This window comes from Lasioglossum baleicum, chromosome 13 (assembly GCF_051020765.1).
Source record: "Lasioglossum baleicum chromosome 13, iyLasBale1, whole genome shotgun sequence".
Classification (NCBI taxonomy): Eukaryota; Metazoa; Arthropoda; class Insecta; order Hymenoptera; family Halictidae; genus Lasioglossum; species Lasioglossum baleicum.
In genome coordinates, this window is record NC_134941.1 from 9,879,386 (window position 1) to 9,896,694 (window position 17,309).

At 43.1% G+C, this 17,309-nt stretch overlaps 1 protein-coding gene across 1 annotated transcript in view; it reads right to left on the reverse strand.

Annotated features, from left to right (window-relative positions):
* Positions 1 to 17,309, reverse strand: part of LOC143215346 (uncharacterized) — a 106,708-nt gene that overhangs the window by 88,538 nt on the left and 861 nt on the right. The window contains exon 2 of the mRNA XM_076437425.1: positions 16,956 to 17,003. Coding sequence (XP_076293540.1) covers positions 16,956 to 17,003 — 48 coding nt within the window. The remainder of the gene's footprint in view (positions 1 to 16,955; positions 17,004 to 17,309) is intronic.

Below are 17,309 nucleotides of genomic sequence, written 5' to 3' on the forward strand. Positions count from 1 at the left end.
AAGATTTCTCTATGGAATTAGGAATTCCTCGACGACCGAAATTTACATGAGACAATTCCGTAAGAATGGTAAGAGCATGAATTTATTACGCGAATAATTACTGCGCGCGTGAACAGTTCGTCCCAAGCTGTTCGTTTCTACGTTTTCGCAGCGTTTGGAAAGAGGGGTTTATTTTCTATCGAGAATCAGAATCAGGCCTCCGCTTGCACAATTATGATGTATTACAGATTTCATTAGCAGCCACTTCACACTCGTTGAAGTAACCGACTCAGGCGCCTTAGAATCCACACCGCTCGAGGCGTTCGCTCTATTAATTTCTTAATTATACCCGTCGCGTCAGTTGTTGTTGCTCCTGCATCTTGCGCTTTCCTTTAGCATTTTCAACTTGTCCGTCTGCTGGACAATAGTCTGCAGATTTCAACGATGTCGTTAGAATCATTCGACGACTCCACTGTGGTTCGAACCTGTCCGCCATTTTGGTTCCGCGGAGGAATCCTTCGTTTCAGAACCTCTCTTAACAAATTCATTGTGCAAATTTGCTAATACTTATTCTGTTGTCAATATTTAATCTTTTGATAATGTCCGTGCACAATCGTTAAATAAATTATTCTGGCTAAGTACTTAGAAAAAAACTGCACACGTATATTCATGCGATCGCGCGGCGTTTAGCAGTAAATAAATGAATAGTGATCGGCGCGCATCATTGTTCGTTGCTCGCGGGCGAGCAGGGTTCTGTAATTCGAACAATTATGAACGGTACCGTATGTACACGATGACGACCATTAGCACAAAGAGAACCCAGGCCGATGTGTAGAAGTAGAAACGAAGGAATACTGAATAATTCAGGCAGTGACCGTAGCGAGTGACGTCACGATAGTATTCAGCCGGTGGACGGTTCAAGCTGACCGACCATGCGGAACCCCATCCGCTTGGGACCCCACTAAAAATTTCAGCTTTCCGTACAAATTCCCCCATCGGCGCGGCTCTACCGTGCGAGCAAGAAACCCGTGGAGGTCAGCCCCGAAGAAACCATACGCAAAACGTCCAATCGTTACTTAACTGTACCGTTTCACCCGAGACAAAAACCCGGCAACGATTTTCTTGCAATCGTCCCGGCCAGACCCGATGTTCTATTCGCGTTCGCACATAGACCCATGGTACTGGTGCGATTCTATGTGTTACGCTCTCTGTCGTATTATAAAGCACTGATGGTCGACATGCTTGTGCTCTTCGAGGTTCGAACGACAACCGTCGCGTCGGCCAGTTGGTTGACGAAGTATGTAGTCCAGCAACGGGGCTCCACGCTCCAGGATAAAAGCCTATCCGTAGAACCACGCGTAACATTATGCAACATATTCGCGTGAAAGTTCTACTATACAGATGCATCGTTAACCGTTTTACTTGCGAGAATCGAGATTGGGAGCCTGATGAAGGTGGGGCACGCGGTTAGGGAAAAGTGGAGTCGAGCTACAGTCTTCAGGGAACGAGATTGAAGCGCTGCAGTTTAAGTCTGTTCTGAAAAGTGGAGGCAAAATTCTTCAGAAGTTGTAAGTAGGCTAGATTGTAGGGTAGTCTTTGATTCTAGGTGCCCCTATTAGAGCAGGGTCCTGAAATTGACGATCTGGGAGTAGAGTCAGTATTCTGTGGTCTGGACTGTCTGAACAGAAAGCTAGAACTCATAGGTACCATCTTGCTAGATCCTAGAAACGATCCCCAGTGTAGAATGAACAGTAAATGAAAAATTAATAACAATTGTGAGAAGAACTGACAAGAGTTGATGATAAATTACACAGCTTGGAGTATACACAATAATCTTTGAAGAACTATATTCTGGTCTGCCTTCAACAGTCTAATACTACTTCTGAGAATAGAAGCCTTCATCCTAGATCCTAGAAACGATCCCCAGTGTAGAATGAACAGTAAATGAAAAATTAATAACAATTGAGAAGAACTGACAGGAGTTGATGATAAATTACACAGCTTGGAGTATACACAATAATCTTTGAAGAACTAGATTCTAGTCTGTCTTCAACAGTCTAATACTACTTCTGAGAATAGAAGCCTCCACAGTTACCACTTCGCTAAATCCTATAAATGATGATCCTCGGCGCACAACCAACAGTTAGCAGAGAATTAATGATAATTGAGAAGAGCTGACAGTAATTGATAGCTACTACCTTTGAGCCGGGGTCCTCGTCAGAGGACAGAGTCTAAAAAAGGATCATCTAAAGAGTGCAATCAGTATTAAACGGAATGTTAGCAATAATTGAAAACTCCAGTTGATACTGGCAACGAGAGAGCGCATTTGAAAGTTAATCTCCGGTGTTTGCACAGTTTAATTTTACGTCAGAGAATAAATCTTCCCAGTTGATAGATACAATTATGATGCCCTCATTAAGAGTAAATCTCTTCGTGATCATGAGAGTGAAATCAATATCTACATTGGTGAGTTAGATTTTGCCTTCTGCTCCCGGAAATAAATGTCTTTGCCTGATGAGTATCATTATGCTACATTCCTTGCGAGAATGCTGTCTTGAAAATTATGATCTGACGAGTTGGGGCAATGGTTTCTGAAGAATTGCTACCTGTACTCGTATCATCGGTAAAAACTCTCAAATCTGTTTCTTCTGAATGCTTTCGATTCGCTGCAAAGAAAATCGAAAGGAATCCCGATTCTCGCTCGTTTGCGGTAGCAGCAAGGCACGAGTACGTGTCAGGTGTTCTTCTAAAGGTAGCAAATTCGTTTAAACTGTTGCTCGAAACAATCCTTCTTGCATCTGCCGTTTTCGTGAGATTGAACAATCAGTGAAAATTATAATCGTGTTTTTAGGAGATTTTTTTCTTTGTGAGAAATTACGTCAGTCTTCAAGGACTTGAACAATGATAACTGCCTCGAAGCAAGACCGTGATTGTGTACTCTCCGGTTATCAGTCGTTTCACAACGACTCGGGAGATTAAAAAGTCGGTTACCCTGTCTGGTTACACTTTTCACGTTCATGGAAATCGCATTCCTGTTTAACGTGACTCATGGAACGCGTTTACATTTGCTCGGCAAATTGGCAGATACGTTTGCAATCTCAATTCCTCAGGTCAAGCCGGTAGATTGAAATATATCAATTATGGAGAATATTAAAATAATAAAATTAATTATTCCGATAAAATTCGGTTTATTCGAATAGGTATCGCAATATAAATTAATTTCTGAACCTGGATATTTAATTCGTCGATGATCAAATTACAGATATCTAATCACAATCGGGGACCGGATATCAGTTTTTCTACCTCGGCATGGTCTGAATCTCGCGAGAACTATGCGCGGAGTCGGAAACATCTGTTCGCGAGACACAAGTAATGGAAAGAAGGTGGAACAAGAACACGATGGAGATATAGTCGACTACAAAGGACAAGTCGGCCCTGCCACCCCTGTTAGCAGGTTAAAATCGTAGTCGGAGGATGAATGGCGACGTCATCGACAAGTCGGTACAACCGTTTTCGAAGTCGGAGACGCGTATCCGGCGCCGTGGAATCAGAAACATGATACGATACACGAAATATGTGACAGAATGAAGTTATAAAAGAGGAAGAAGACGAAGAGCAGGCAAGAGAGAGACACTAGCGGACGAGAAGGAACAGAGAGAGAGAGAGAGAGAGAGAGAGAGGGGGGGGGCAGAGAGAGAGGGGGGGGCAGAGAGTGAGACAAATGCATTAAGGGGTGATTCCAAAATGGCACTCCCGCCGCCGAATTTATTTTTGGTGCATTCCAGTCAAACGAACGAACGAACAGAGAGGTCCACGAGGCTAACGCGCAGACGATGTTTTGCTAGGAAGATCCGGGCACCTTTCTTCGTCTTGTTGGAATTCTCCCGGGTCCCGGGCTCTTTTTACTTCGATTTTCCGCCCTCCTTTTTCCTCCTATCCCCTTCGCCATCTGCTCTCTTTCCATTTCCGCCGCGCGTGTATATGTATTCAAATACCCGGCGTTCGACGATCCTCGGCCGCGATTACCGAGAACGATCCAACGGTCTCGCTTCATCGGACGATCGTTAACGATACCGCCACGGAATCGCGGAAACTGAATGGCCGCCGCCTTGGGAAAATAATGAGACCATTTATTCCAATTTTCCGCGGCTTTTATTGCGACGCCGACAGTCGCGATGAAGTCGCGATTTTTAGGTCATTTTTCTTTGCAATATTTTAATCGACTTGTTCCTTTTTTTTCTTACAATATTATTTCTTGTAACTGTCTTTATGGTGAATTATGTTTTATAGAAATTATCGAAGTCCGAGCATAGTAGGAATTGCGAATCGCATTCGGCCAAGATTGAATCGTCGAAATGGCACATCGGGATAAGGCTCGCGTAAAATGTAATTTCCGCGCACAATAAGATGTAGCGACAACGCGTACGGTGAATACTAATTGCCGGGACGATGAATCATGAATCGCCGTGTCGCTACCATGAATTTTGCGCCGTAATGAATGATAACACTTTCCAGCCGAACTTTCTTTTCTTCTTTCTGTCTTAGCTTCTCCTCGCACAGGGGATTTAGAATTTCAAATTCACAATTTTCCTTTTCTTACATAATTAATAATAAAAAATCGTATATGAAACGTTACGACTTGGAAATAACTGGGACGAGTGATCTCTTCAGCTTTCAGATCTTTTAATCAATGTTCTAATAATGTTTTAATGATAATTCGTTTGAATGTGTCCTGGACTATATAAACACAGGGAGAAACATAATAAAATATTTACACGTGTTTTATATTCGACAGGAGAGTCAAATAAACGGCCCGAACGTATCGATCTCCGATTCCAAACAAACAAGTCGCTCTCGCGTAAATTAATTAAATTCGTGGAACACGAATACAGTTCCCCAACTCTTGAGCAATTTTAACCGAAAAAGTTTGCTGTGGAAAGCAATGGACAGGGAAAAACAAGGACGAGAGCTGTTTCACAAAGTTTTTAATGAATTTTCAATCGAATTTCCCCCAACAATTAGAGAAAGGAAAACCGGCATTGGAAAAGCTAAGTCCACATTTGGATGTTTAATTCTGGGAAAATAAAAAACAGAATTGGATGACGCAAATGCCTTGAAAAAAAATTGAATTGTTGGATCTCAATGGGTCAGTAAGTGAGAAGTAAAGAATGGTCTATTGATCGTGTCGCATTTTGCAAAAAGAAACTAGCGCAAATGGACAGAGAAAGACGGATCGTCCGAATCGTTGACACACATAAGAGAAGATCGTACTAGCAATTAGTCAGTGACGAAAAGGCAGAGGATAGGACGAGACAAAGGGAGCGGACGCGACAGTAAATAGTGCGAAAATCGAGCCGTGACAATGGCGGGCAAGAATGCCGGATGTAAGCCGTGAGACTGATTTTTCAGTGACACCGTGCGCCTTATCTGCACATCTCAGCGAACTGGATCTCTAGTCTGTCGCAGCTAATTAACGCGCAACTGCTTTTGTCGCCGCTAATTAATTAACATTAACAAACCGATCGTGGCTGACGAATTATCCGAACCGAAAGTGGAGGGAGAATTTGCGTAAACGGATCGGGGCTGAGAAATTGCAATGAACGGTCGCACGACACGCAATCTCGCGGTTTCTTTTCTTTTTTTTTTTTAAACAATTAGAATAGGGGATCGAGAAGAATCGCGTGAGAGAAAGGGTCCAATTAGCTGCGTTCTCGAAGCTGATGATTTCTCGCGGATCATCGAAGTTGCGATGAAATACTGGTGGAAACTGTGGGAAGTGATACTGACACCTAGATTGATTTAATTGATGAATTTAATTCCTCAAAGAAGAATTAGCAACGAGTTAGGGAGTACTTATTACAGAATTAGAAAAAAAAACGCAGCGAACCTTGTAGCCGCTGAAACCATCCTTCATCTAGAAGTTACACTCCATTAGACCCAACCATAAAATAAATCAGTCGATCATCGCACCTTAACTTCCACGCAAATGCATGTTCATTACCAATAACGGAGAGGAAGTCTTCCATTAAAACTTTTAAACTGTTCAGGCTTCTACCTTCAGGAATAAGATAGGCTAAACTATTATTGAAACGAAAATTTCGCTGCATATCGAACGAGATTTGTTCGTTTATTCAACTTTCGCACATTAAGCGAATCCATTACGTCAATAACATAATATTATCTCCGATACTCGACAACTTATTGTTAGACTAATTAAGATACGTCCCTGGGAATTTCCTTGTAAGAATCGTTTTAATTGCACACGATTTTCTTAACTTCGTACATATTGTTAACAGATAGATTAATTAATTTTTATCGGAGTGTCGAGCCATAGTGATTTGCTTCTAATGTATACCTTGGTTGCTTTTACTTCCTATATTTTATCGTGGAGAAAATTGTACGATCTATTCTTTCGAGAGCCTCCATGTTTCTAATTATAATCGAATAAACTGATCGAGAGTTCTCGATTAAGAACCGCGAAACAGAAAAACATTCTTCGGCAAGAGTTTCGAACAGCCATACGCCGTCCATTCGCTCAAGTTCGTCGGAGCTGGAGGAAATATTCTTGGGCGTGCGTCTTGAATGAATCCACCATTCATCAAAGCAAAGTTTATTTACCCTGGCGCGGAGAAAAATAGGAGGATCCGTCGTGGAAGCTCCGAGCTCCGTTTCATGGAAATTCGGACGAAGGATCCTTTTCAAGCAACGGCGTTGGAAACGCGGCCTTTAGATGCCGAAGCGTTTCTTTCGATCCGCGAGCGGAAGGATCGCGAAACGTAGAATCGCGCGTGGAACGAGAGACGGATAGATAAACGGATGAAGAGAGAGAGGAAGAGGGAGAGGGAGACTCAGTGATGCAGAAAATATGTTCGTCTGCCGGGCCGAAGGAAATTGCAGCCGGTGAACTTTCCTCGATGCATCGACGACGGTTTCTAGGCATCGTGCGCTCGTGCACGGTAAAAACCGTCTTTCAGGGGCCCCGCGGCTTATGCATTTTCATTGATGCAGGTTCAATAAAACGTGAAACGGCCGTGCGAAACTCGAGAGCCGCTTGAACAACGCTTTCCTGCCAGCGAAAACGCCTCCGCGAACGCCTTTGAACGCCTGCGAACTCTTAACTAGCGCTGCACCGGCCGAGCACAATGTATAGAGTAGTATAGACTACTTGAAATATCGAGCCCAATGCCGTCTCGAGTGTTTCCGGTTTCCCTTCCTAACACCTCCGTCAATATCGCGGAATTTCTGCCGCACTTAATTAACCCCAGCCGCGACGTTTTCTTTCTGTGAAAACGTTTCAACAGAATCAGCTTTGCACACCCCAGATCGTCCAATCTGTTTCATTATCAACGATCATTTCAAATGAACGAAAATGTTTCAATTAATATTTCTAAGTCCTACAATGACAGAAAAATAATCCTACGAAGACATCGAATTCGTTTCTGCAGAGAATTACGATAGATGCAGAGGCAAAAATAATTTTACGAAATGTTTTTTTATGGGAACGTGGTGTATGGCTAAAGATTTATGAACGGAAGTGTGCGCCACATTTCTCAAACGAGGACCGTAATTAATTTCACGTTCCCGAAATGAAAACTCCGATTAACGATAACAATAACTCAACCAGTCGGGCTAAAGCAGAGCTGGGGAAAATAGTATTTTAAATAGTAAATAATAAATAATCCTATTTATTTTTTAAAGTATGTGTACAACTTCGAGAATAAAATAGACAGCGGATTTTATGCATTTATGACAAAAATGAGTAGGTGTAATTTAAAACAGTAAAAATATTAGAAGAATTTATAAATACTATTATATTATTTTCAATCTATTGAACATATTAAGAATGAAAATAATTTTCTATTTCACTCCAGTTTGTTACAATTGAGGTAGGCAATTTTTATTTTGCATAAAGATCCGCTGTCTAATTATAACAATGCAAAAAGTAAAATATTTTATTTTCTGGATCAAATTGTTGAGATTCTATTTTCAGGTTCAGATTGTTCAAATTGAAATATTTTATTTTCGAAATTGTATATCTTCTTTAAAATACTATTTTCCTTCAGCAAAATAAAATCTAAAATATTAAATAGCATTTGAAATATTTGTTTCGCCAAATAATGCCCACCTCTGAACTAAAGGGATCATCGTCGTGTAGGTCTGGTTACCCTCTCTCCGATTGTCTCTCTTTCTCGCGTGCGATTGCGATTGGCAATAAGCATCCGGTAACAACTCGATGATAAACTTAGCATCGGATCAGTTTATCGTTCGTTTAATAATCGGCACCGTAATATTCCACGATTCCGTTCCGTGAAGCGGCCGTCGCTCCCACGTGTCAAACAAAAATTTCGTCAAACGGGGAAAAAGCACGTTGTTTAAATGTCAGCGGGGTTATCGGGCCAGCTGGGAAACAATGTTACGTAAAGAATCGAAAGAATACCAGAATCTAGATTCGCCGAGAAAAAACAAACACGACGGAACGCTGAAAAGTTGGAGCATATCAAGCGTTGTTCCGTTTCTTTTTCGTCTCGTGGCTGCGATCTCGCCTCTAACGAATTTACAAACTCACAAAGAAGATAGAAAAGAGCCGGTGGAATCTAATTTCGTCCCTAGTTCGGCCTTGAGCGTTTTCAACATCCCTAACATTCCGCTTCTTCTTCGAAAGTTGCGCGCGATTCCTCGGCTCTTCTTTGTGTCTGTTTCTCCCACGGAGCCATGCCGTTTCAATTGCAGTCTTGCTCCTCTGATTTACCTCGGCGACCCTCCATTCTGCATCCTCAATTTGAATATCAATGCGTGAACCACTTCAGTTCAATTCTGATATACAATTTTAATATTTAATATTGAATATCCTCTGCTCCACGTGGACGATATCCCTATTTATACGCTGCTCCGCTCTGACGAAATTATGTCCGTAAAATATTTTCACACCTTCTAATATAGATTTCCAAAGATCGTGGTTCATTCTAAGCGATTTTTTAATATTTTACTAAACGACTTTACGGAGTTGAAAAATAATTTCCTTCAATTACGAGAAGTAATTTTCAAATTTTTATGATTTTGCTTCTTAACAATTGATCTGCCTCTGTAATTTCATAGAAAGCGTACCTAATCACTAGACTGCGGATCTTTAAGCAAAATAAAAAATGTTTGCATTCATTGCAGGACACAGGAGCCAAATAAAAATAGTATTTTTGTCTTAATTATTCCATGAAGCTGAAACTAATATACTGATGTTCTTAAATGTTTTTAACATGTCCACTGCTTTAAATTACACGTACCCATTTTTGTCATAAATGCATAAAGATCCGCAATCTACTAATCACTGAAAGCTTCTCTCCAAATTCAGATCTCGATCGGATCGAATCGAATTAGAATGTAAATACAAATTGATCTCCAATCATCGCCGGCAAATGCGAATTTAAACTTCAATTTCACCGCGAATACTCGTCCAACATTAAATTTGAATTTAAATACGGATTCGAAGATAACCTCCCGCGCAGACATAAATTCACAATCGAATCCGCGTTTGAATGTGAACTTGAAATCGAATTCGCCGTTGAATGAGTTCGAGGACGTTTCCAATCGGAATCGGCGGCGGCGGCGGCGCTTGCTCGAGGATGAATCATTCGATCTTCCCGCCGCGATCCAGATTTATTACGAAGGTGGCGGGAGCGGCGCGGTGGCGGCGTATCCATTTTCTGCGGGCCGAATAACTGTTAAGCGCGCCGAGAGCCTCCAAGAAGCTTCCTTCTCATTTCCTGATCTCTCACGAGGATGAGATCGCTGGCGAAGCTTAACTGCCATTTGAAGTCACGCAGATAGATCCCCGGGTACGACTGTATGTAATATCACACGGCGAGAACCACCACGGTCCAATGATCTTAATATTGAATATCAGATTGTAAAGTACGCCATCGACGAGCGCGGGGAATATTGCGTCGCCCTGATCTCCCTGGCGCAAGAATTGAACAGACCCGATTTCAATAACGATTCTAATATTTGCCGACTGTGCTGTCGACATTGGAATGCACCGGCTATTAATCCCATCGAAATTCCATCTTCTTTTGCAGAATCGCCTCGGAAGAAACGCACGGAGATGTCGCGCGTTGCGAAACTGGTCCCGCACGCGAACTAACGCAATTACGATAATTGAACAGCGTCTACGACGACTAATAACATGACATTTTAATAATACACTGTTCGCGGCTTCTGCTGCACGCACAAGTTCGCGGACCACCGTTATACTCTCCTCCAGCGTTGCTGAGAACGCGAAAGTAATTGAATGTTGACAATGTTCCGACGGAGCTGCGTTTACCGTGGATTATGGTCATTTTTGAAGATGGACGCGAGGGGAACTTGAACTTTAAATCGTATCAGATGCTCGCTTTTCACTTGTTTATTTAAAATTTTCATTTCTTCTTTTACTAAGTCGTAGAAAGCCCAAGTCGTAATTCAATGGAAAATATAACAAAAGAAAAAATAAATAATTTCAGAAAGTCAGGAAAACGCTCCCTGGAGCGTTAAACTGAACCCGGGCGAATTTTTCCCAGTCAATTGTTAACTTGATTGCGAAGAGCCAGGATTGCGAACTCGGCGAAAGGAGGAATCGCAGCAAAAACCGGAGGAAATCAGTGTAAAGGTGCGGTCATCGAACGGTAAGGGGTCAAGAAAGCGGCGTTTAAGACGCGAACGGTGAACAGTCGGATCCATCAACGTGACCAGCATCCTCCGAACGAAATCGCCAGCGTCGAAACGTGCTCGGAACCATTTCAGATCGTTCCCAAGGATTCCCGGTAGTGTCGAGAGGCACTTTCCTCCGAGTGGTATTGCGCAATTCGGATTAAATTTGGATCGTAACCGTTCAAAGAAGGATCGAGACGCGCGCCGGGTGGCTCGAGCCGATCCACGACTATGGGAACCAAGAGAGGCTCGATTCCACTTGATTGTTCATTTGTTTTAGCGCCGGCCACCCTATAGAAATTGTGAAAGGTAAGTGGGCAGTGTTTCATGCCGGTGTATCATATAATGCCGCGATGGCGAAAGGTATACACAGTGCAGACACGGCCGACAGAGAGGAATTAGAATCGCGGGCGGCGCGAAATTCCAGCCGATTTTTCCGTTCCCTTCCTCCCTTTCAACTGCACTCCGAGAGGCAAATGGAGGACGACCGACATGAGATCAGACTTGGGATTCGACGGGAAGCGTGGGAAAACGACCCACCGAGTCACCCTGAGTGCGTTCATTCTCTACACGTGTTTAATATCTAATCGCACCGACTGGGTTTATCGGTTTGCCACCGGGTAGGTGTGCACCGACGAGATAAAGTACCTTGCTGCAGCCCGCACCCACTTTACATGGGAAAAATACAGTTCTTTCTGTACTCATTTACAGCGTTGTATAAACAAAGCGGTTGTCCGTCGCAAGTATAGGTAATTTTATGCAGCACGGTAAATATACTTGTTACTTTTTGCTTTTCTAGTTGTTACATCCTGTGTCTCGATTGCCAGTTGCGTTCGTCTGGTCACACTACGGTGGGTCCATTAAGAAATTGTCCTATGATAATGAAGATGCACGAGGTGCATCTAACTGTTGCGGGTCTTAAGTATTGATGGAACACCATTTTCACACTCTAATGTCCTCTATTTACCATTAACAAGCTACTTAATTTTTCGTGAGTCTAACTGAGCTCTAGGTTGCATAATTTCAGAATCGTTCTCCAAAAAGGATAACTAGTATAAAATGATGATACTTTGCGTAACACTGGATGATTGTCTCTCTTCTGCTGTCATGATACCCTCTGTTGAATGCTAGACCCAATCCTCCTTTCCTGATCCCGTTAGGGTTACTCGTATCGCTATCTTCCAGCATTATGCAGCATTACATCGTAACCTCTAAGCATTCCACGTGAAGTATGTCTTTTCCACCAGCTGTTTGTGGAAGGACATTACTTGAAAACCAAACTGACAATGAGATCAGTATGCTTGAAAAGACAACTTGTTCAACAATGATAGGAACAGAATTCAATGTTTACGAAAGCCTAAACTAGAAGATTCTGCTCATCCCTATGACCGTCAACCGAGTTTCTCCTCGTCAACACAAGTGGTCAGACTACCAGCGCTATCAAGTTCACTGGATCATCTCCAGCAATAAACTGCTACCAAGAAATATGTAAATCAGACGATTAACGCGACTAACTCGACAAGTTCGCTAAACCTTGTCCACTTCGTCCGCAAAGCCAAGCAGCAGGGTACTAACCTGGCGCACCGGAAGTGTTTGATTGACGGTTTGTTCATTAACGAGTAGCGTGGCTAGAGGCGGTAGTGAAAAAGGTTACCTAGTTGTCCACGGCTCTGGAATAATGATCATCCTGGAGGACGAGTCGCGACAAATTATATGGTGCGGGACAGAACACGATGTACCCGGTGCTCCATTGCAAAACGCGCGCGCGTGGTTACGTGCGTGTACGCGCGATTATAGTGAATCGCGTCCCGCGCGTCCTCCTGGCTCCTTTCTCATCGTGAGCCGAGCCGAGCCACGCTTTCGCTTGCCACGATCTACGATCCATGGATCCACTCGTTCCCGGCTGAGAAAATTCCCGTAATCCGCGCGCGTCTTCCTAGCAGCTCGACCTCAAGCTCACAAGCATCTAGGTGAAACCGCTCGAAAATAACACGCCTGCTTCGTTTTCACGGGCGATACGCTCCAACCAGGAAGCCACAGATCAAGATACACCCTGAAGACTTAACCCTCTTAAATTGCCATAAGCGAGTACTCGCGAAGCGATAGGATTCAACCATTCCGAATAGTTCGGATAATCAAGGTGTCGTGTTTGGTCTCATTATAATCAGCGAAATGTCACGAATCTGTCAGTAGAAGCTTCATAATGAAATTACTCGAAACAAAAGAATGTCTATAAACGATACAATTAGTATTTCGGTCCCGAAGTTTCCAGACTGGTGTTTAACCGACTTCGAAAAAGGAGGAGGTTACTCAATTCGATCTCTATGTGCCTTGTTTCGCGTTTTTCTATGTATGTTCACCGATTACGCCGAAATGGATGGACCGATCGGAACGAAACCTTTTGCATCTTGTAGAGTATGTCCCCGGGGTGATCCCGTGAAAAAATGTTGCATTTTTTTTATTCCTTACAATTTTATTTGCGAAAAATGCATTATTTCATGTATGTTCACTGATTACTCCAAGATGGATGGACCAATCGGAATGAAACGTTCTGCATTTTGTAGGATGTCTCCCGATTGGTCCCTTGAAAACAAATTTTTCATTTTTTCATTCTTTGCGGTTTTTATTGCAAATAACCAATGAGACCGAAAACCCACCCTACGGTGTTCTACAAATTCTGCTCGTTCCACTAAAAAGTGTGAAAAAAGTGAAAAAAACGCACTAAAAAGTATGAAATAATTTCTATTTAATTTATGTGAATACACACGAACTTAAATACAATACAATCTTCTCGGAGGCGGCGCAGAATTGAAAATTTTCCAAATGACAGATGTTGCTGATTATGTCTTCATTGGAATATGGTGAACTTGTAAATCAGTAAGTGGGAAGAGAAGATACATTAATATGTGAAAGCATGTAGAAGAACTTAAGGATTTTCGTAATTTCCAGTGTCGAAAATTTTCAATTTTGCGCCACCTCCGACAAGATGGTATTGTATTTATTTTTATGGTATTGTATTTTTAGTGCGCTTTTTCGAAGTTGGTTTAATCAACGGTATACTCTGCGAATTGTAAAGTAACCAGCGGTCAATACAGAGGACAGTGGTAAAAGGTGATGCAATTACTTTTCATACCGAGTTTCCGAAAGTCTCCGGTGGCGAGCGAATGACAGAAGCTTTGTGAAATGACGCCGAACACGGAAATTAAATTTTATTCCGCTTTCGAAATTTCGTAACGAGAACGTTTACTCTCGTTTCATCCATATTTTCTCCGCACATTTCGAATGCCAGCTCGACTTCGAGAGCACGGAGGCAGAAAGTGTGAAGTGCGTACGACAAATCGTCAGAGAGGAATGCGTTCGCGTATCTCCGAGTTAACCAGACGGCTGAGTTTTAATTGGCGCTCGATTTCACGCGAAATCGCCGTCGAAAAACATCGAAAAACGCGATCGCATAACCAACCAGCTGGCAGAGAAGTTAAAAGCGGCGGCCATTTTGCACGGGAACGAGCACGCGCCTAACAGGCTCGAGATAAAGTCGACGCGATACAAAATTTGAAATTTAAATCGCGGCTCCATTTCACGGTCAGTTTTTATCAGTGTTTAAATGTTCCTTCGAGATCATCTCTCGATTCAATTATTTAAATAAACCGACCTGAACAGCGCAAGCTCTCAAAGCTCGAAGTTACATCCATGCATTATCTTGTCGCAAATGCGCAAAACACGGGGTGTAATAATGAGAATGAGAGTGTTCTTGTTGCCTTATATTAGGTTGACTAAGAAAGATGAAAAGTGTAAAATTTGTTTGAATAGCAAATAACTGCCTCGTTGGAAAGCACGCGAAGAAATTGATGAGAATCATCTTGCTTAAGTAAGCTAGTTAAGAAAGCAAACAATGTTTTGTTCTAACTCTTTCGCGTGAAATGGTAATTTCGTGTGCCTAATTAAGTTTACGTAGCCAATTAAAATCCACAACCGGATTGTGGGAGAAATACGAGGGCCATACACAATATTTGGACACAGTTATTTGCAAAACGTACGACTCTTATGAAACATTCTACGTTCACGAAAATCACCCATTATTTACCAATCAAACGTGTTCATTCAGAATCAGTGTATAATTTGTAAAGTCGATGCAAGAACGATGGTTGAAAAGGGTGGTTCGAACAATGACGACCGGAAGCGCACAAAGGCCCACAGTGGGTCATCTTCTGAGCAGAATCTTTGGCGAACGAAGCGGAATGGATGCAGGAAAATAGCCGAGAGAAATCATCGCGAGTCAATGGAACGATATTCTTTCTTTCGGGAACTTTCGAGCACGGTGACTCCGGTGGATCGTCATTGTGCGAGACGCTTTCAAAAGGGGGATTTCACGGGAGGAGGAAGCGAGCAAGTAATTTTGGTCGGTGCGCACACACTCGCCGACATCCTGTCGGTCGACGGCGGATCGAAAAAGAGCAGGATGGTGTGTGACACGTCACGGAAAAGGAAACAACGATGCACACATGCATACGCAGACACCGGGGCCCGGGGTCAGCTCGCATGCAACTCCCGTGTTGTCCGATTCTGTGCAGGTGTGTGTGTGTGTATGCACACGAGTGCATCAAGCGCTGACAAAACGCACAAAGCTGGCGGCGAGCGTGGTATCTCGACTGATAATTACGGAAGGGGCTCGAGCGAACTTCCGCTCAATAAAACCCACCCGATCGACGGCTGCTTAAAACGTGTGCACGATGTCGTGGGCATTTCGTGGCACCTGTGGCGGAAGCGCACGGATTCGAATTTTACGGAAACGCCGCTTAGCCAGATTCGTAAAAACCTGAAGAAACAGCCGCGCACCGAGAACGAAGCGCAACAGCGAGCGACCGCGATGCGCCACGCGTTGAAATCACCGGGCTCGACCGTTGCACGTAGCTGATTTAAAAGGTTCCCAGAATTGCACCGGCTTGAATGTGTTTTGTTACTAGACTGTGTGCAAGTCGTGTGAATCGGACTATTATTACAACAACGCGGATTTTCTGCGTTTCCCATCGAAATACGTGAAATACTGGAGAAGACGTTTGAAGATGTTTAAATATTATGTAATAAATAATTATTTTGGCAAGCCGTGCACCAATTGCTTGAATGGTTAAAGTACCTGTCCGTACTGGGGGACAGCTGCCTGGCAAATTGAGGTAGGCAAGCTTTGTAATTGTCTCTGGAGAAATTACAACTTGTAGTGCAGGTACACGAACCTGATAATCCCCGTTACAAGGATTTCCATATATACACTATGATTTCTTTAAATACATCTTCACAGGAATGGCGATCGCTTAACGACCACTACAGGTATCTACAAGGTTTACGACCGTCACAGGCTGGTTCGGTTTTAATCGCTGACAACTCAGGTAAACGGAGAGAATAAGCGAATGGACTATGAGATTTCAATTACGGTTTCTCAGGTACCCGACTCGACATTCCGCGCATTGTGTAAATGCGAGGACGGATCGAACGTACCGTAGCACCGAAAGTTAGTTTTATTACAGCTGTTCAGTTTGGGAAAAATAATTTTACACCGGTAACGTGCAATATATTATACTTATGCCCTAAACTACGATAACTGCCTAACGGAATAAGTGTCAATCGAATATTTGTAAACAAATCTGCACTGTGTTCTAAAGCCAGGTACACAGCTGTAGCGAAACTATTTGCAGCAAGAAACCCCCGAACGCGATACTAAATCGACCGAAAGTCTCGGCTTAATAACGGGGTCGCGTCGAATTTCCGGCGTTGCGTAATCGCCATAAAGACGATAATAATCCAGACATTCGGGGTTTCTTGGAAACGGAAAACAACGCGTGCTAACAGAGGGACAAGTGTCAAAATAACTGCTGACCCGACTATACGCGCGCGCGAAAATATTCGGCCCGGTGCGGATGGGTTATTTTCAGTGTTGCACGCCGCGGTTAACACTGGTTGTTTTCTTCCCGAGTGTCGATTTCAGCCCGGCCGCGAACAATGCAGCCGATTTCGAATTGTTTCGCAGAACCGATCGAAACGGAACCATCGTGCGAAACAAAAGGGTCGGCCGACCAGTCAGAAAAACGTGGCCGCTCGAATTGCACCTCTAATCCGGCCAGATTTACTACGCACGCGCATACAATTCAGCGTAGACCCTCATTTAAATCCCGGCTTAAACGATTGTTCATTTTCCGGGCGGGTCGGACAACGTCCAAGAAATCCTTGGACTAAATTGGACGACAGGTATACGCTCGCCTAGTGCCCATTAAAATTCGAAATATTATGGTGTGCGAACTCACCTTCTGCAACTTCTCCAGTTCGTTGATGTCCGCGGGTGACTTTATCACCTAAGGAAGCAAACGGAATATCATTAACTACAAGATCCAACTGAAACGTTTCTTTCATGCGAAACAGTTATTCTCTTTTTCTCTTGTTGCTATTTATTTTCACGAATCACCGGCATACTTGTGTATTGAAAAAAAGGGTCCCGTTCGAAACCGGAACCGAAATTCTAGTTTACGAGTGTAACGACGATGTCGATACAGTCGCAGATGCTGAGAGATCTAACGGAATGCTGCGGGCGTGCGATCACCGTTATTACATATAAATAATTGATACACGCAGTACATATGTAACCACAGCTTAAATGGAGG